At 38.0% G+C, this 22,095-nt stretch overlaps 1 protein-coding gene across 1 annotated transcript in view; it reads left to right on the top strand.

Annotated features, from left to right (window-relative positions):
* The window catches only part of slc30a6 (solute carrier family 30 member 6), a 94,378-nt gene that overhangs the window by 3,441 nt on the left and 68,842 nt on the right, over positions 1-22,095 (top strand). Inside the window, exon 4 of the mRNA XM_023286775.3 lies at positions 12,606-12,690. Coding sequence (XP_023142543.2) covers positions 12,606-12,690 — 85 coding nt within the window. The remainder of the gene's footprint in view (positions 1-12,605; positions 12,691-22,095) is intronic.

Genomic DNA, 22,095 nt, shown 5'->3' with positions numbered 1-22,095 from the left:
TTTCCTTCAAGCTCGAAGCATAAATCGCAATAATCCTCTGATGCAGAATTTACACCTTGAGTTTTAACCTTTCACACTTCACACACCCTTTGCTGTTGGTAGTTTTAAGCTGCGTTTCGTTTTAAGAGTTTTCACTGGGATAAAATCTGTGTAGAAACTTTTCTAACCACCTCTAATCTGATTAGATTTGTTTGTCTGACAGCTGAATTAAATAATAATGAGCTAAAATAAGTCACAGAGACATGCATAAACACAAACATCTACTGGGAGATAGCATTAGAATTGAACAATTTTAATATATTTGTATAGTTTACTAGAAACTAGGGTGGATTTAAATGTTTTTAAGAGGGCTGGATTACCACAAGAGAGTAATATACATTTCCCAAGTCCCAAACCAGTGGTAATATATTTATTTTATCTTTCAGTACTGGAGTTTAATTTGAATATGACAGTGATTCATCATTTTCTAAATATAAATCGAGGCTTTACAGTATTGCCTGCATCTGTGAGTGTGTTAGATTTAATCATGCACAGATCTGAGGGATTTATTCACGTTATTTTACCCTATGCAACGAGTTATTAATAATGCTAATTGAAACACAGCCATTCAGAGCTGCACAATTAATTAAATATTAATCATATTGTTGGCTTTCCACAATTAAATGATCATGATTGACTGTGATATTGACGTTTTAAATGCGCCGGTCATGTAAATACAATCAGTCAGTTTCAGTTGGGGGTAAATCTGACATTAGAGTGTTTAATTTCACTCTTGTCAAAGTAATTTTTGGTCTTTCTGAGCTGCTGGAAGCTTCTGTAGTCTGCATGTAATACATTTAGGAAGCATCAGTGAATTGCAGTGTCCACTGATAAGCACATGAGCAAGTGAGGAGTTTTGGGTGCAATTTTATTTAATTTTGCCTCTGGGAGATGGTGTCAGTTCAGGTGAAACTTATTTAAAGCCTGCCTTTGATGCAAAGATTTGTACATTAGCAGAAATGTCACACAACTTGGAAGGGAAAGCAGTGCTTCTACATGTATCACATTTTTAGTCACTGTCGGCTCATTTTTCACTGCAATCTAAAGTCCTGCACCTCTATGGAAACAGAACAACCATGAATAGAAGTAGAGAGATGTCAAAATATCTTCTGTACAGTGTGACACAGATATAATGCCATAAAATATGAAAATGAAAAAAATAAAATTGAATTCCTTTGATTATTTATTTTGCAAAAACTGAATAAACTTGACATCAATATGTACATTTCCCAAGAGCCCACAGGTGATACCAATACTGGAAAAAACTATTTTTCCACTTAGATTTTTATTATTTTATTCTCTGCTCTGTGTAAACACTTCCTGCAGTTCAGCTGAAAACTCCCTGAATTTTTCTGACACAACAGTTGGTTGCAGCTAATTCACTAATGTCGTCCAGGGTGTACTGAGAAGTGCAGAATTTTTTGTTATTTACAGAATTGTGTTACTGCGAAGAGTTTATTTTTGGCCAATATTTAAATAAGACTGAAAGAAAAAGAGGGTTTTGACGACATACCACAATTTTAAGCTTACATTGGATTAAATTTCTCCAAAAATTGGACGCTTCTCTATGTTATTCCAGATTCTAGCTTTGATACATGGTGTAATTTTGCTGATTTTGTAACAACAAGCCTCTTATACTCTTGTCTGGCAGATTTTGGAGATCAGAGGATTAAAAACGGTGAGATAATTGCAGCAAACTATCTTAAGAGCTTATCATGGTCACCTTTTGCGCACAATTTCAGGATGTACTTCCCTGCACAGACTTTCTTAAGGAGTAGAAAGAGGAATCAGTGTGACTGTGAAGTACATTAATTCTTGGTCAGGACACTAGTAGACAAATTCTAAATCTTAGTGAGGCTCTTTGCTGGTTAAATTAAGTAAAAGAAGTTCTAAATTAGTGAAAAGAAGACTTTCCTAGCATGCTTCACCATCTATGAACTCAGGGATTTGAAATTTTAGTTGTAAAATCTGTGTAATTAAATATCTGCAGGAAAGAGGCACAAAGTCCTCCATACGTCCTGCAGCTCACCCAGAGTTGGTCTCGTTGCCTCTCTGACCACATATGCATCTCTTCCACGTTTACAGCAAAACTTTATGATAATTCAAATGCCAGGAAACGTACTTCTGTTACCGCAGGCAGCGATCTGCCCAATAAACATAAATTAAATATTCCACGTGAACAACAACATTAAAACCCGCTGCTGTAAAAACGGGGAACAAAAACAGTTTGTCCTAGTTTCTCATTACAAAAAATAGAATAAACGAGATTATTTAAAGGAGAGGACATGAAAAAAAAGTAGCGAAGCAAAACAGCAAAACAGGGACAGATGTGGAGTTGGAGCTGAAAATGCTCCGGAACAACACGAGGAGGTGAAACGCTGCAGCTGAAACTCTGCAGACATGATAATGAATCTCAGACATTGTGTGTGTCAGTATTATTGTACTATAATCCACTTTGACCACACACTGGCGGGGGGTCTCGCTTCCCCATAGAGCCTTGGATTGGATTACACGCCGTCGTACGTGGCTTAGAGACTAAACATAGTTCAAACCGGTGAAAGTTGAGATGCGCTTCCTCTGAGGCCTCGACCCCAGTCTCCCGTTACCTTCTGTGTTGAGGAATTAAAACGTGTCAACATCTGATTTCAGACGCAGTTTGACTGATGACAGAGCTTTTACAGATATGTTTATTGTGCTGATGGTTGTTTTTTTTTACTGATATCTGCCACTTTTAAGTTCAGCTGAGGTTTTAAAGCCTCTGAAGCAGCATTTATTCTATTATGCGACAGTTGACACCTTCATGTACCTCATCCACCTCAAGTCCAAACACTTTCTGAGCATTTATTTGCTTTTCTTCACTGTGGGCTCATTTTTCTCCCCAAAATAAAGTCTGGCACCTCTACGGAAACACTACAACCATGACTAGAAGTAGAACTGAAAATGCCCTCGGTGGAATATGACACAGTTATCATGCCAAAAATTCTAAAAAAGAAAAAACAAAACTTCAATTTCTTGGATTATTTGTTTTACAAAAATTGCATAAAACTGAAATCAACATGTACAACTTGCTCCAAGTGCCCACAGCTATTGCTAATAAGGAAAAATAGTGACTCTACATGCTATAAATATTTTACTATTTACATTTGTTTCCATACTTATTTCCTCTCTGCTCTGTGTAAACACTGCCTGCAGTTCAAGCAAAAAGTTTCAGTATTTTGAAGTGACAAGTAACTGCAGCGTTTTCTTTTACAGAATTTGTTGTTTGCACATGATTTTTTAGCAAAATTTTATACGAGACATGTAGAATGAAGTGATTTTGATGAGCTATCACAGTTTTAAGCTCTAGTCTGCTTGATTGTTTTCAACAGCACCAAAAATTAGACATGATTAGTTCAAGAAAAGCTGAATATCCAACTTTTTTTTGTTGTTTTTGCAGTTCCTGGCTCTGATAAACAGTGTATCTTGAAGGTTTTTTTTGTTTCATTTTAAGATAAGATGCCTTTCAAACCTGCCCGTGGTGGTTTTGGGATACACAACTGTTGTATCAGGATGCAGAGATGTAAGTGCAAGGAGCGCTGACATAATTATTCAAAGGATAATGAAATAAGCAGCTTATGAACATATATACAGTGTATGCATGCATGTCTGCGTACACTATATAGAGCGTGATTATTTTTATATCTGACAGTGATGGGTGACTAATCGAACAGATGAAAGTGGACAGAGACAAGCTGTAGTTTATTCATGAATGGTACTGAGTAATTGCAGGCGGTGAAGTATTGACGTCACTGAGAAACAACAATGTCAGAGTTCTCTAGAAAGAGTCTGCATAGGATTGAGTTATGAATCTTTGATATGTCAGAAGACGCTGAAATATCTGACCTTGATGTGGGCCATCTGCTGATCTTATATCGTAAATGATCTGAATTTGGCAAATGATCTGCTCTTTAGAAAACATGGGGTGCTATATGCAAGTGTTTTATTTTGAAAGGATAGTCACTTTAAGCTTGGGCTGGGGAGGGGGGTGATACAGCAGCTGAACTTTGCATTTTCATTCTGTGCTTTCATTGTGGTTTTGCATTAAAATGAAACTATTGAACACTATCAAACACTTTTCTTCTTGATATTACTATTGCTAAAAATTAGAGATGAAACCAGTCCTTGTTCATAGAGTATCCAAGGAGTCCTTAAATTTGTTAAATTTTCATGTATTTTTTTGTAGACTAATAACTTTATTTTAAATTAGTTGAGTACTGTAATTAATAATACAGGAAAAGTCTTAGATGCATTATTACGTTGCTCAAGTTCATCTCCATAATTGTAGAGTCTTAGCCTTAATATGTATTTTGGTCATTTAAAGTAGTATTTTATGTAATTTTTGTAGTGTTTCAATCCCCAATATGTAAATTACTCAAGTAAAATCACACCATAAATAACACTATAGAGTCTTAACCCCAATATTTAAACTTCTTAGGTTAATCCAAATTGCCAATCATATGCTATTTTACAAATATAAAGCACTTTGGCACAAAAGCTTTTAACTTGACGTCACCATTGTTTTGTTTCACAAATAGTTCAAGTTGTCTACAAGAAAATGTCATATTAGCTTTGGTTTTACAGTCTGTAGTGTATTAACACTCTAAACACTGAGCAGTTAGTGTTTTTTTTTAATGCTCTCGTTATATTTTTACATTTTGCACTGCATTGTAAGGTCCTGCTCAACTATAAAAACAGCACAACTATGGCTAGAAGGAGAGAGAACTCTTTCATGCAGTATGACACAGTTATTATGACATAAATCATTCAAAAAGAAAAAAAATGTTATGTGACAAAAACCTGGAATCAACATTTTTTTCCATTTGCCCACTGGTGTTAAGAACACTATGGCGTTACCACACTTGTTCTATACACTATAGAACAATAGTGGCTCAATTATTATAGCTATTTTACTACTTTTTTCAACCTCTATAAACAGTTTTATACACAACAACTCTACAAAGATGTTTCACCATGCTGAATGCATCTTCCATCAGCTTCTCCTCTGTTTACTGTGTATTAGTCATGCTGCATTTATTTTACTGATCCACTATGTTTGATTTTATCAGCAGTCTCCTATGTCATCTTCGGTCTGCTCTGAGAAAACACTGCCTGCAGTTCAGCCGACAACGCTGAATATTTGTCACATGACTGCTGGTCTCAGCTGAGTCAGTCATGGCTTCTCAGTTGCTCTAAAAAGTGCAGAATTTTTTTGTGTTTTTCAGTTTTTGGTTCATTTTTGGGAAATTTTTGAATGAGATGTAGAATAAGGTGATTTTTTTTGACAGAACTGTGCGCCACACACGACTAGTTCAAGAACAGTGGGGAAGTTCAAAATCAAACAATTATTTCTGCTTTTAGAGTTTGTGGCACTCAAATTGTGGAATTTTGCAGATTTTTTTTAATAGACAACGTGCCTGCAGGTTTTAGGGTTCAGAGGGTTTAAACAGAGGCTTGTCATGCTAACACACAGAATTATCAAGGGCTTTCTTCAGCACGTCTGTGGTACAGTACATGTGCACAGTGCTGGACATGGTCGCTGGAGGTCATCAGTCACCGCTGCAGTAACAAAATGTCCTGATAAAAGTAGAACATGAGGCCGTCAGCAGAGGAAGGACATGACTGCAGGACAGGAGAGTGAGAGGACCGGGCGTCATCTCGCTTCTGTTGCCTCTACTGAGTCGGAAAACTCCCCTGCTCGCGTTCACAGGCCGCCGCTGCCGCCGATTCATTATGTAAGTAGGTTTATTTTGAGAGGAGAACACAGCCACCCTGGAGACAAAGAGGCCTGATGGCTCCGATCTGAGCAGACAAAGAGCTGGTGAGGGCGTTTTTTGTTTTCTTTTTTTGTTTTTGTGTTTTAATTGCCACCAAAAGCGAGCCTCGGCGGGTTGCAGGTTTCAGTTTGAAAAAAAAGCAAAAAATCCCACAATCCCCCTGCACGCACTCCCAGCCTGTTATGATGAAGCTGTCTGCGCTCTCCTATTGCATGAGTCACGCCTCCGCTCAGCCTGATGACACACATTCATTCGTCCGGCGCTGCCCGATGATGCGGCCGGCGTGGCGGCGCTTGGCGATGATGTGATCGGCTGTGGCATCGGCGGGAGGCTCCTGATTTAATACAGTACCTGGTGACTTGAGCCGCTGCAGCTCTGTCACTCCAATGTCACATGTAACCTCAATATGGTGGCACGCCGTCAGGCCCGCGGACAGCCGGGCGCCGCCGCTGACCGGCAGACGGGGGCAGCAGAGCATCGGGATGCAACGCTCCCCTGCAGGCGCTGAGACTTAGTGTGTGTTTGTGGGCTTTACATGAAGGGGGTTGGGAATGTTTTGGCCCGAGTGCTGTCTCTCTGTTTGCACACACAGACACGTGCACGCATGCATGCACACACACACACACACACACACACTCTCACACTGTAGGTCTCCCATGCCTGTCGCTGGCTAGTGCTGTCACCAGACGCCCCAGCGCTGTCATAACACAGCACACCACAGTAATTGTAGATTTCACAGCACTCGGCGCTCCCCACCACGGCATATGACTCCAACACGAAGTGACAGCCAGGACACACACACACATACTCGTTCCCTTGTTCCATTTCTTGTTCCTCTTTTCCTCGGACACACACAAACACACACTCTGCTCCGAGGGCGAGTTCAGACTTAAGGTTTTAGTTTTTTCCTTCTCCGTCTTCATTGAAAATTCTGCTGACTTTACAACCGGGCAGATGGAGTAAGAGCAGCGATGAATGGACTGTACTGGCTGTAAAAACAACAGCATTTGGTGATTCGTTAAAACACTTAGACAACCTGTGTTTACACGCGACCGACTGATGATTTCCTGGGGTTGTGAGTAACGACGGCTGTTTGTCAGAAGGAGGAGTTAGGGTCACCTTCATGCTAAGGCTGGAAGCGAATTTTATTCACAATAAAATGTTCAGTTTCAGTTGATATTGATCATTTTTGACGGTTTTTAGTGAAGTAGTTTCTGGTCATTTTTTGCTGCTGCCATGTTTTGCAAAATGTACACTTAAAAAGAAAACTACTTCAGCTTACACGGAAATCATGTTTGTTTTTATGGAAGATTGAGAAACTAAACTGAATTTTTAGAATCAGAAAGCCTTTATTGCTAAGTGAGCTTGCACACAAGGCATTTCACGTGGTGAATGGAGTTACAGTACTCAGCCACAACAACAAGACAGGAAGCGAATAGTTATTTATATAATAACTGATCATGTTTAACCTCATCTTTACAAGCCAGCACTGATCACATAAATTCATTCCAATTTATTACCTTTCATTACCTTCTAAAGCCTTTGAAGAAACTGATTTCAGTGGTTTTAACTCCCAAGTTTATACCTGAAGGTACATGGAAGGTGATGAAGGCCCTCCATCCATGGATAGAGTAGGTTTGGACTTTGTTCATGCAAATGGTCTTTGTGTTTTCACTATTTACTTTCCTGCCTGTTTGCTTTTGATGCATTTCAGTAAAAATATTGAACAATTTTTTCATTGTTATTGATGAAATGTGGTATTGCTGTATTTGCTTGTACTGTCCCATAAAACATCAGAAAAGCTCTCAGGGTTGACCACAGTTTACATCCAGCCTCCTACCAGCAGCCAATATTGAATTCTTTAAACCACAGTCTCCTCCTAGCATTAACCAGCTAGTTTTAGTTCCATGAAAAACACAAAACGTCACATAACCGCTGTGTCTGAACAAAACCTCTTAGTTTCTAACTACTTTCCTCAAGTAGTTGTGTCAGATTTAACCAGAAGATCACAAAACTCTCTAAAGGTTTATTCTTTTACCGTTTACAACTTTAAACACACACATATTTTGGCTACAGGTGAAGATAAACACTGCATAGTTCACTCAGCAGCCGTAGTGGTACAAAGGATTATCATTAATGGAGTAAAAGGTCCACACAAACCCAAAGAATTCACAGCTCCATAATCCATCAGCAGCATTTTAGCTGCACCTGTTGGCCCAGCATGAGGATATGTTGGATTTGGGTCAGATAGCGATTGCTGGCTGCTGCATTAATCGCTGATTAATTAAGATAGATGCAATCTTTTTATAAATAACCACAATGAAGTCATCCACTGGCCTCCGGGTGCTGCTGCAATGTACGAACATGTGACGCTGTAATAGTTATGATGTTTCATGAATATAACAGGTTTATTTGTATTTATATGAACCTGAACGCAGTCTGGATGATTATCTATATTAGTATTCTAAAGGTTTTAATATTTGCTTTTTTACCATCTTTAGTTGATACACAGTGCAATGTGTGTGTTCTTTTTAAATTAAGATGAGACCTTAAAAATGGACAGTTAAGAAAGTGATGCCTAGTATTAAGCATTTTATAATCAACCAATCAACCAAACTTTATGTATATGGCACTTTACAAGCAAAACAAAGGGCACATAAATATAAAGATGTTGTATTTGGAGACTAATGCACCAAAAAAGTTGAAGAAGACAAAATATTCAATATGTGATTAAGATGACAAAAGAAAATACAATCAATTTAAACAGTATTAAAGATGAAATTATGAAATGTTGTACAAAAAATATAGTTCATAGTTGAATAAAATGGATAAGAGGAGGTTTATTTATTCACATAATGGGGAAATCTGCAGGTTCACAGCAGCAAAAATTAAACATCTAAAATAAACAAGACATATACATAAAGATTGTTCATATTGTACAAATTCTTCCAGATGTAGAAATTCAGATATAACCGATTACTCTTAATGTGGGAAATAACAAAATATTGCACAGGATTATTTTTATATGTAGAAAAACTTTGATATGCATAGTAATAGTGGAACATTTTAACAATACTGCAATTCTTCAATAAATCAAAGAGAATATACTTGAATCTTTGAACAGATTGTATAACAATAATAAATATAAAAAATAGGATAAAATTCTAAAATACTACACAAAGGTCAGAATGAGCAAATGACTTTTTGGTTTGTCTTTAGAAATATTTCTGATTGCATTGTGCTTCTGCATATGTGCTGTAGTTCATATTTAAACTTTAAAATGTATATAAAGTAAAAGTGGATTAAACAGATAAGATGAGCTTTAATTTTAAAAAGTACTGCTCTTATTATACAAATTCTTCCATATGTAAAAATTGATTGAACCGATTGCTCTTAATATGGGAAATAATAATATATTGCACAGGATTATTATATATGTTGAAATACATAGATGTTGAACAGTAATAGTGCAGCAGTTGAACAACAGAGTAAAAAAATACTGATATTGTACCGATTCTGTTGATATTGCACAGTTTCTTGAATATAAGCAATAATGAGAATGAATAAAAGCAACTTAAAATATCTGCTGATAAAAAATGCATAGCCAAGCACTGGGTGGCACCTGATTCCCACACAATAAAGGAAATTGTTGACGAAATGAACATGACAAATTTGTGCGTCCTTTTCTTTGACAAAGCTGGAAGGATGAAATGCTGCCTGGCTTTCTTTGTTTAAAAAAAGGAACATTTATTAATTGTTATCTCTCATAATGGACAAAGCAATACAAGCACCCTGTTTCTGAGCCCTTTTGTCAACGTACGTCCCTCTGTTGACTTTGTAAAGTAGTTATTTTTGTTTGAAATTATACAATAAAAAAAGGATAAAGATTCAAGATGTGCTCTACATGCTGAATCCTTGTTAAAAACTGTGTTTGAATGTTCTTGAGTTTTGTTATCCTTTGAAAATAAAGAATTGGGGCAAAAAGCAACTTAAAAAACATGACACAAGACAGACTGAATAAAGTAGTTTTCTGGTTTATCTTTAAAAGTATTAATGTTATATTTCCAGAGCATGATTAGTAATAAACTATCAAATCTCTTCCTTCATAGCTAATTCTCAGTACTTTAGAGTCGCTGCCAGCTGCTGTCCTTCCATTTTGCTAAATTCTTTATTGAGGTACTCAGAGTGGTAGGATGTTAAATATCTAAACTGTACAGACATAAGTGATGATTAGAGCTGCTCTTTCTCAGCTCCCAGCCGGTCTCCTGCTCTCTGAATGTGACCTTTCCCTGGGCTGGTGTTTCTGCGACGGACTGATTCAGACTAGCTGAACGTGTTCGGTCGGAGGATTCACCCAAATCCTCTGCAGAGCGGGTCGACCTCCGGGCAGGAAGCTCTGTCTGCAGCCAACACCCAGCAGCTCTCAGTCAGCTGCAGCTCTGGATTTAGATCAGACGGCGGCTGGTCACCTGCCAGAGCTGCTGACTGACAGCCGGGGAAACCCTGTTCAGGAGGAGCTGCTGTGAAACCCAGTTTAACGCATCACTGGTTCTGGAGGAGCTTCTCGTCGTCACGGTTATTTGTGTTTAGGCTCCTGGACAAATTTCTCTTTAACCCACCGAACCCGAAGCAGTTTCTGCGTGTTTGTCTTTGCTTCTGGCACATTTCTCATTCATTTTTCACTGCAGTATAAGGTCCTGCTCTCTATGGAAACAGAACAACCATGACTAGAAGTAAAAGGAAGTCAAAGATCTCTTCTGGCCTGTGTGACACAGCTATAAAGCCATTAATCCTCCTAACAGAGATGGCAGAAGTTGAATTTCTTTTATTTGCTTTCCAAAAAAAGACAAGTGAAGTCAGCATGCCCAGAGGTCTTACCAACACTGGAACAAATGGGTGCTCCACATCCTAAAGATATTTTCCCATTTACACTACCGTTCAAAAGTTTGGGCTCACTTAGAAATGCCCTTATTTTGAAAGAAAAGCATTTTTTTCAATGAAGACAGCATTAAATGAATCAGAAATCAAGTCTAGACATTGTTAATGTGGTAAATGACTATTGTAGCTGGAAACAGCTGATTTTTAATGGAATATCTCCATAGAGGTACAGAGGAACATTTCCAGCAACCATCACTCCTGTGTTCTAATGCTACATTGTGTTAGCTAATGGTGTTGAAAGGTTCATTGATGATTAGAAAACCTTTGTGCTTTTATGGTAACACAGGAATAAGAGTTCGAGTCTTCATGGAAATCATGAAATTGTCTGGGTGACCCCAAACTTTTGAACAGTAGTGTACATTTTTAAATTTGTTCTCATACTTGTCTCTTCTCTTACATTCTGTACTTCAGAGGAAGAGTAACTGAATTATCACATGACAACTCAGTCTCTGATGCCTCCTTGGTGGCTCCTAGGAGAGCAGAATTTTTCATTTTTACAGAATCTTAAAAGCTTACTTTTAAAATGAGACTACAGAATAAAGGGATTTTGATGAAATATCTCTTATGATGAGTTTAAGGACTGCTGGAAAGTTGAAAATTTGACTATTCTTCATGTTTTTACAGTTTCTGGCTCTATCATTTTTGGCATTTATAAGGAAAACATAACATTCCTTTGAAACCCACAAGCATGTTTTGGGTTTCAAAGGAATGAAATGGAAAGTTGATATTAAAAATTGTAGGTGTGTGATTTGAAAAGGAGCTCATTATTGTCCTGATGGCTGATTAGAAGGGAAAAATACGTCTTCTTGTTTCTTACCTCCTTGTGTTAACAGATAATATCACCAAGACACTTTACAATATCAGAAAATCACTGATCAACACTTTTCACCATTTTTGTGTACTTTATAAACAAAACAACTTATTGATTTATTTAGAACAGACGGTTACACTAAGAATGTCTGTTAGTTGGAGCCTTAACATCTTCAGATGTCTTGTTTTGTTCCAGCGTCCAAAGGTTGTTATTTACACTGAAGCTCAGAGATTCAAAAACAGTTGCTGATTAATTTTCTTCCTTTTTTCTGATTGACTTTTACATACTGACTAATCTTTGCAGGTGATTTAAATGTTGATTATCTCCTAATTATTGCCTCGAAGGGGGTAAATACTTCTGCAATCAATTCTGTTTTGTTTCAGATTTTTTAATTAATCCACATCACTTTGCAGAAATCTGTTTTCATTTTGACATGAAAAAGCCTTTTTCTTTTTTGGTAAATTCTTGGCAGAAAAACTGAATTAGGTTAAGCACGATTCATTGTTTGAAAATCAATAATAGAGGAAAACTTATACACTTATGAGAGAAGAGCATATTTGAAAGTATCAGTACTAATAAAGTGAGAAATATCATCAATTCTACCAGTTGAGTGTTGTGATACTTTTCTGATATTGGTTTGCTCTGTGACACCAGTTTTAATTTAGATACACTAAGAATTGAAAGTAATAAATATGAACGAATATCTGCACAAATAGGTAAGAAAACCGTTCTTTTTCTCACAAATTCAAAATAAAAGGTTATTTTGAATTGGGAAAAGTTCTAAGAGCTATGCGTACTTTTTGTAGGCCCGATAAAGAGCTAAATGGAGAGAAATTTGTCCATACGAATCCGGATTGACATGATCTTGATTCCTGTTGTCAACAAAACAACACTATGTGCAACAAATGAAAAGTGTCAGTATGACGGACGCTCTGCTGGGCCTCGACCCAGAGGTTGAGCCACGTCGTTTAACGGATATTCTGTTTATGTGTTGTCGTTTCCAGTCGTGGAGGATCCTGCTGTTCGGGACTCTGAACCTGCTGTGTACCGGCTGTCTGCTGATGTGGTGCAGCTCCACCAACAGCATGGGTGAGCAAACGCACACACAGACACACACAAACACACCAAACAACGCAAACTGACACACTCGGACTGACAGCAGCACGCAGAAGAAACACGCAGCGAGACTCTAACAGGCCCAGATACCTGTCGACACACAGTAAACGCAGATTGACGGCTGGACACGCGAAACATGTGTGTGTGTTTGTGTGCACGCCATGGCCGAAAACACACACGTCTTTAGGAAGTACGTTAGCGGTGTTGTCTCACCACGGGGGTTCACACTGATCCTCCTGCTGCTGCTGCTGCTGCTGCTGCTGCTGCTGCTGCTGCTGCTGCTGCTGCTGCTGCATGTTTGTGTGTTCAGGTCACCTCAGTCAAAATATGGCACTTTAAAGGGCACGTTGGAGAAACAGAGTCCTTCACAGCATCGGCTTTTACCCTCCGGAGATACAACACAGAGAGCAAATCTGTCATATTGACGGGCATGTTTCTGTTTCTACCCGACCACAGCAGCAGAGCAGAGCTGGTCAGAAAACATCTGAGAGAAGCACAAGTTCAGTTTATAACTAAGCAGGATTTTATCTGTAATAATGCTGCACCAGTGTAGCAAATTTAAATAATGTTTGGAGAGCACTTTTCAATCATTCTCCTGCAAAAAAGCATTTATTAGTGCAACGTTTCTTCCATTTGCCGCTACTAAAAGTATTTTTATTAATCAAGACAATGTGCAGGAGTCTGATAAAGTCTTGGTCAGACTCCTGCAGGGTGTTATTTAATCTGTATTCAAAATGAGGATGATTGTGGCCTAAACTATGACAACACTGCAATTTATTATAGAGGGAAAAAATGCTTCAACTTGAGATTTTAAAGTTTGGTGCCTCTTGAAATGATTGTCCTTTGCTTTAATCATGCGGAGCACTTTATAAAGTAGTAATTGGTGCATAAAGTTGCTGTTTTTTAAATTAAATTAAAATGACAGAAATCTAGATCAACCCACTGAACCCCAAAATCCACCAGCAAGTTTGAAAGGCATATTATCTTTTAAAAAATTGCAAAAATGACAGCATTTCTCAGTGCCAGAAACTGTAAAAACAGAAAAAAACACTATATTTTCAGCTCCCTGACAGTCCCTGAAGAAGTGATGTCTGACGTACGGTCCTGTCAGGGAAAATAACCAAAAATAAGCATAAAACAGCTCAAATTGACAGATATAACCTTAAAATCAGAACTTTTTTTTTTTTTTTAAAGCAAAATCTCCATATTTTACGTCTTATTTAAAAATAAGACAAACGTAACCATTAGCAACATCCAGATTCTGTTAAAATTGCAAGAATGCATCCGTGACTCCACTGCAGCCAACAATTATGCCTTTCAGCCTTTCAGACGGTCCTTGAACTGCTCCTCTGTGATCATGTTGTTTGATCTGAAAACATAATTTTAAAATAATAGTACAGACTGTGCATTAAACTTGAAGAGGACAGCAAGACAAGATAAGCCGTTAGTGACTCCACAGCAGGGAAGCAGGGAAGTTTGCAGTGTTAAAGTAGCAGAAGGGGATAATGCAAAGTGTGGGGAACTTCAGTAAAAAATAAAACGAAATAATAAATGATGATGTTGATGCTGCACAGATTCTTCCACATGTAGAAATTCAGATGTTGAACAGATTCATCTGGGTTTGAAAATAATGATATTGCACATGTCTATATGTTGGCAAACAAAGATATTGCACAGTTTCTTCCTTCAGTCGAAAATGCTGATATTGCACTTGATGCTGTTATTATTACTGATGATGCTCATAGAAACACTGTCCAAAAAATGGCCACAAACTAAAATCTAAACTAAACTAAAACCTGACTTACAGTGAACCAAAGTTACTCATTACTTTATAGCATGGGTGTCAGACTTATTTTATTCAGGGGCCACATTCAGCCCAATTTGTTCTCAAGTGAGCCAGACCAGTAAAATCACAGCATAGCAACTTATAAATAACCACAACTCCAAATTTTCCCTTTGTTTTAGTGCAAAAAAGTATGTTCTGAAAATGTTCACATTTATGGAATTATCTTTTTTTTTTTAACAAAACATTATGAACAACCTGAAATTTCTTCAGAAAAATAAATTCAATTTCAACAACATTATGCCTCAGTTTATCATTTACACATTACAACTCACAGATCATATTGGAGACCAAAAATGACAAAAATGGAGACACAAAACGACAAAAGCGAGAAACAAAAAAGAGACAAAAATAGACAAAAAAAATTACAAAACGACAAAACAATGGATAAACGACAAAAACAAGACAAGAAATTACACAGATGACACAAACCAGACAAAAAATTACAAAAACGAGAAACAAAGCAACAAAAAAATAATAGACAACACAAGCGAGACAAAAAACAATAAAAACGAGACATAAAATCAGTGAATAAAGCAAAACACAAAATGACAAAAATAAGACAAAAAACAAAAGCGAGATAGAAAGGAAACACAAAACGACAAAAACGTGAGACAAACATCAAAGGTCAGACAACAAAGAGACAAAACACAACAAAAACAAGACAAAATATTACAGAAAGGAGATGCAGAACAACAAAACAACAATGCACAATATAATATTTTACTTTATGATCAGAACAGCTTGTGAACAACAAATTGTACATTTTACAAATGTACAGTTTGTGGTTAATGTCTTCTCTGTAATTTTTACTCTTGGACTGGACCCTCTGGAGGGCCGTTTTCAGCCCATGGGCTGCATGTTCGGAAACCCCTGCTTTCAAGGTTTCGCCCTGTTAAATGCTATTTACAGAGTAACTGTGAGGTGAACCAGGTTACTTAATATGACAGAATTAGATGTTTAGCCCTGTTCATTGCTTATCGAACTACTCAACTTGCTGTCACCTGCAGTGGATTATGAATTATTTCCTTATTACCTGCTGTGGTTAGCGTTGCACTGGAGAGTTTATGTTCTTCACGGCGTGCAAGTCCTGCTGTGTTAACACAAACTGATAACTGAGAGGTTTGAGGTTTAAAGTTTTAGGAGATATGCGTGAAGTAGTGGTTGTCAGTAGCTTCCATAAATATCAGTGTGAGTTTGTGGTATCTGCAGCACTTAGGACCACTTCTCTGCTTGAGCTGAGCTGAACACCGACATTGATCTGTGACAAGCTGATATTTAGGACTCACATTAAACACACCTCCAACAGATTCAACTTTATCTACAGGGAACAGCACTTTGAGGGCCACGACAGAACTTACATTTAAAGTTGACAGTAGAAATAGCTAAATACAATTACATTGCCTGGGAAAAATTCAGTAGGTCACCTCATGAGCCACTTTTTCTTTTGCTCCTGTCACATGTTTACTCACAGTGGGCTCATTTTTCACTGCAATATAAAGTCCTGCACCTCTATGGAAGCAGAACAACCCTAACTAGAATTAAAAAGAACTCTCTATACTCTTTTCTGCCGCATATAGTAGATATAATACAATAAATGGTAAACACGAATAACTATGGTTGTTTATTTTACAAAATTTGAAAGGAAAACCCATTTTCTAAGTGTCTGCGAGTGCATACGCTGCCTGCAGTTCAAATGAAAACTGACTGTCTCAGCTGAGACTGCTGGTCACAGCTGAGACAGTCTTGGGTTCACAGTTATGTCTTGGGTTCACAGTTATGTCGAGAAATGAGGATTTTTTTGTTTTTCACAGAATCTGGTTTGTGTAAACTGATTACTTTTGGTGTGTTTTTAAGGGAGACACGTAGAATAAAAAGTTTTGAGTTAAATAACGTGATTTTAAGCTTCAATTTGTTAAACCTGAGTTTAAAGACCCGTCATGAGGTTAAAAGTCCAACAATATTTCTTTTTTTTTCTCCATATTCTGACTACCATATGTTGGGTATTTCTGTAAATATTTTATTGATAACATGTTTTTCAAACCTGCAGATGGGTTTTGTGATTCAGGGGGTTAAATGTTGAGTCATGTGTGGTTTATTGTGCGTCACTTTGCATGTTTCTGTGCATCATAAATTGTAAACATGCAGATATTTCAGTGCTACTTGTTGTGAACTCAGTGACGAGAGTTCTGTATGGAAACAAAACAACCATGAAGAATGAGGGAGAACTGTGCAGAATGGCACAAAATGCCATAAATCATAAAAAACTAAAGTTGAATTTCTTTATTTATGTTACATTAATATGAAAGCAATAACAGTTTGATTGAATGGGAGTGAATTGACCAACCATTCGACTTGGACCTGAGTGAACTGTGACTAGTTTGCTTTTTCTGCCTCCTGTCCTATTCGATATTCTAGAAAACAAACTGAATTGTCCAGTTTTGATTAAAAAAAAATCGCAAATTTCATTCTCAACTCAATTTAACTTAATTTATTCTTCTCACTGTTCATTTATTCATTGTTACATTTACAGAATCTGTAAATATCAAGACTTTGTTCACCTACTACCTCATGCACCTTGTGTTTATATACTGAACCTACACGTTAAATACCGCTCAAACCTTGTATGTTATTTTTGTACTACTTTAAGTCGTTACTTATTCATACATGTTCAACAATGTGCAATAACCAGAAATGCAACACCAGTGACACTACTCTTTATATACTTCTTAATATACCAAATAAACTATCATACATTTTTTTGTTTGATTATTTATATTTGCACATCTCCTACTGTACTTAAAATAATGTCAGCTTTTGTGAATGCACTCACAAAATTGCTGCTGAATTTTCTTGTCAGTGCAGTGACGATAAAGGAATTCTGTTCTAGTCTTTGGTTTTGCTGTTTAACCTCAAAATCCCTAAATTTGCCAACTTGTTTACGGCTGGTATTTCAGGAGGAAACATTAGGGAGTCTACCTTTATGCAATGTAAACAAATGTTATCAGTAAAGTTTACAACCCAAAAATAACAGCACATATTCTGAAGGATGACCCCATTTAATATTCATGAGTTATTGTGTAGAGTGATTAGAATTAGAAGCTTTATTGTCAATCTACTGCAGTACAAGACGGCAATTCAGCGAAATTTTAATGCACTTCCTGAGTAAAATGTGTGCAAAACAAAAAAAGACGTACCGTAATCAGAAAATGAACAGTAAGCAACTTTAAAGCTAGTAATGTGTAGTTTATGTAGTTTTCTTTCAGTGTGAATGTGTGAAAGTTGTGTTTGAGATCCTGAGGTGACTTCATCCATGAGGAGGAATCTGAGCGACAGTATTGAGACTCGGCCGCTGTCTGCTGCTGCTGTTCTCATAGGGGCCGAGTATCGACATCGGTGTCCCCTTCCCCCATTTGTTCGATACCTCTGTTCTCTGCTTCCTGTCTGCGCGACACCCGACGCCACCGCCGAGTGTGTGCGCGTCTTATGCTGCAGTATTTGCAGGCAGAGCGGCCTGGCTGGGATAAGGTTGCATGTCGCTCCTTTCATGGCAGCATTTTCCTCTCTGATGGGATCCCTGAGAGGATTTAATGTTGGTGGCGACACGAGCCTCGCCGATCAGAAACACTCTGCATGTCTGCATACAGGACTCACGTCGCTGAGTTCAGAAGATAGGCAGCACTGAAATATCTGCATGTTTACAATTTATGATGCACAGAAATGTGTAAAGTGATGCACAATAACTTAAACGTGACTCAACATTTAACCCCCTGAATCCCAAAACCCACCGGTAGGTTTGAGAGGCATGTTATCTTTCTAAAAAAACGCCAAAAATTACACTATAGGATACAGAAACAGTAAAAACTGAAAAAGGTGTTTCATTTTTAACTTTCTAATGGGTCATTTAACTCAGATTTGTCTAGAAAATTGGCCAAATCATCATTTCAAATCACAGTTTTAAAAAAAAAATTTCCATGTCTCTTTTAAAAACTCGCCAAAAATCAACACTTCTGTGAAAAACAAAAAATTCTGCGGTTCTTGGCTCAACTGTGAATGCAAGACTGACTCAGGTGTGACCAGCAGTCACATGATAAAAATTTAGAGAGTTTTCAGCTGAACTACAGGCAGTGTATGCACTTGGAGATACTTGGAAAACGGGGTTTCTTTTCAAATTTTAAAAAAATAAACAACCGTAATTTTTCTTATTTATCATTTATTCTATTTTATCTTTGTTATATGAGGCAGAAAAGACTTCAGAGAGTTCTTTTTAATTCTAGCCTGGGTTGTTCTGCTTCCATAGAGGTGCAGGACTTTATATTGCAGTGAAAAATGAGCCCACAGTATGTAAAAATGTGACGAGAGCAAAAAATAAAAAGCCCTGAAACTGTTCAGAGGGTGAACACGGGAAATCTGATAACGAGGAACTAGTCTTTAGATTGTACTCAGTATTTCTACTGTACAGTTATGGACAATATGTGTGGTTGAAGGACTCTGCAGGCATCTAAACAGACCGACTGAGGTTCATTCTCATTATTTTCATTCTCTCACAGTCGTCAATCACTGACAGTCTGACCACCGTCTACGTACTTCCATCACTGCGAGCGTGTGTGGCTTTGTATAGCTCCATGTGTGTATGTGTGTATGTGTGTCAGGGCCAATGAGATCTCTTTATGTCGGTCGCTGTCGGCTATAGACCCTGATGATGTGAAGCGCTGTGTTTGTCTTCCACCTCATTAGTCTCGCTCGCGCAGGCATTCTCCTCACAGGTTCGCACCTTCTGATGCATTTATATGTTTTATTTGTGCACAAATTACCAAAATATTCAGAACTAACGGGGATCATGCTTGTTCCTAAAAAGTGCCTCTTTTTAAGCTCCAAAACTTCAGATTTGCTGCAGCTTATGTTGTTATTTTTTTTCTATCTTGTGCATGTCGGTCAGTTGAAATTGTACATCCAGTGTGTACATCCAACGCTCCAAGTGCATTTCCGCCTGTGGTTTTAATGAAGCGTAAGACGCACACATACGCACACACACATGTCCCTGTTGGCCTCCCTTTGAATATCATGTTCTGGAGCAAGTGATGCACACAAAGCCTCATATGTACATACTGTGCAGGCATGTACGCAAACACACACAACCCTGCAATCAGGTCCCATGTACTCCACCCGGCTGTCGGCCTGTTTGCAAACACACACGCACGCACGCGCACACACACACACACACACACACACACACACACACACACACACACACACAGGGCGGTATGGACTCCATGCATGCTTTACTGGATGCGGGGAGGCGGTTAACCCATGGTCGACCTATGAAGCTGTCGAAAGAGATAATCAGGCCGCTGCTTATCCAGACTCAGTGTTCCTGATCTCATTTCCTGAATGTGTGCATTAGTTAAGAGCACATAGGATCTGATTGCACTATATATGTGTGTCTCTGTATGAATTCTTTCTTTTCCGTCTCACTGGCTGTGAATGTTGCTGAGAGGAGACAGTATTTACATCTGCTCTCTAGGAAAGATTTGTGAAGTGGAATAGAAAAAAATGCAGACTGAAACTGACTGTTAATGCAAAACTGGGTTGCTTAAAACTGCCTTTTAACAACAGGCATGGTGGTTAGCCTTAATAGGAAAAGCTGAAACAAAAAGGTCAGTTTTGTCACATGTCCCAGTTAGCTGCAACCAGAACAAGCTCACCTATAGCGTTTATACCAGACATGTCAAACTCATCTTGATTCAGGGACCACATACAGCCCAGTTTGATCTCAAGAGGGCCGCACCATCACAGCATAATGACCTATAAACCACCACAACTCCTACTTTTCCCCTTTGTTTTAGTTCAAAAAAGTACGTACTGAAAATGTTCACGTTAAATGAATTATCTTTTTACAAAACATTATGAGCACCCTGAAATTTCTTATGAAAAACTAGCTCAATTTCAACAGTATTGTGCCTCAGTTTATCATTTACGTGTGCATTGCAACTGCCAGATCACAGATTATCTACAAAAGCACAAAACATTCAGTCACCGCTGTCTGGAACTGAATGATACAGTATTTTACTTTATGATCAAAACAACTTGTCAAGGTCTATAAATTATTTAAAATTTACAGTTTTACAAGTTTACACTTTACAGTTAATGTGTTCTCTGTAATTTTTACACTGTGTAAAGTTGTCCCGCGGGCCAAAATGAACCATCTGGTGGGCCGTTTTGGCCTGCAGGCCGCATGTTTGACACCCATGGTTTACCCGATGCTTCTAATTCTGAGTCCCTTTGAACGCTCCATAGCAATGAAAGCTAGTGTTTATTCCCTATGGGTTTATGTAGAGTATGTTCCTTTGTTACTATAGAAAACAATGACGAAAACAGAAATTCCTTCCTCCACCAAGTTGTGTGATAAAAGCTGCAGCCTAGTTGTCAGGAAGGATGTTTTATTGAACCCTCTGACCCTGCTGGCAAGTTTGAAAGACCTCTTTTTTAAAGAATTTGCAAAAAATTACATTGCTTAATCAGAGCTGTCAAAACAGATGGACTTGTCAGATTTTCAACTTTCCCACAGTCCTTGAATGTGTTCTGTGTTCCGCGAAGTTCCATCAGCCAAAACATAAGTGTAAAATATTGATCTTTCATCAAAATCACTTGACTGTATTCTACATGGTTTCATTCAGAAATGGGGCAAAATTAATCCTGTAATAACAACAGTTCTGTCTGCAAACTTAACTAAATCCAAGCTTAAAGTAATTATATTATTAATTATATATTATCACTAAAATCACTTAATTCTATTTGTCTCTTTCAAAGATTCTCTAAAAAAATCAGCATTTGCACCAACAAGATTATGTAAATAAAAACAACAAATTCTCTGTTGTTTACGAAAACTGAGAATCCATTAATAACTTAGCTGTGACTAACGGGCACAAAAATTCAGTCAGTTGAACTGCAGGCTGTGTTTAAATGGAGTAGAGACACCGAGAAACTGCTTGGATTTCGCTGGTTTTTAAAACACTCCAAGGTTCTTGCACAATGACCAATTTAAAGGACTAGAAAGTTATAGTTTCCCTTAATAATCAGCAAGCGCTACTTAAATCTGTTTTAATATTCTGAGTGATGAAACATCATCGACCGTCGCTGAATCAACTGAATCAACTGAACACATCAGGCAGCAGCTGCTTTGTGTTTGTGCACATGAAGGTTGGGTTATGTGTGTCTCGGTGCTGTTTAAGCAGAGCTGTTGTTGCACTGTTGCTGAAACACAATCTGATGATGATTCTACAGAACCGACCGAGTGTGTGCGCAGTCAGCCCGCTCGACCCGGATCAAATTGTGCAGTGGATAACTGGATCAGTTTTCAGCCTTTTACAAAGCAAAGACATCAGCTTTTTGTCTTGCTGGATTAAACACAAACACACACTCTCTCTCTCTCTCTCTGTAGCGTTTTCGTCCATGTGTCCGTCCATCCGTCCGTCTGAGTTTCCTTTTTGTTCCACTTCAACACACTCAGACAGCGCTCCACTTGGTGTCACTTA

The sequence above is a fragment of the Amphiprion ocellaris genome, chromosome 16, assembly GCF_022539595.1.
Source record: "Amphiprion ocellaris isolate individual 3 ecotype Okinawa chromosome 16, ASM2253959v1, whole genome shotgun sequence".
In the NCBI taxonomy this organism is placed as follows: Eukaryota; Metazoa; Chordata; class Actinopteri; family Pomacentridae; genus Amphiprion; species Amphiprion ocellaris.
The sequence above is the reverse complement of the archived record's forward strand: the minus strand, read 5'-3'. Positions and strand labels throughout refer to the sequence as shown.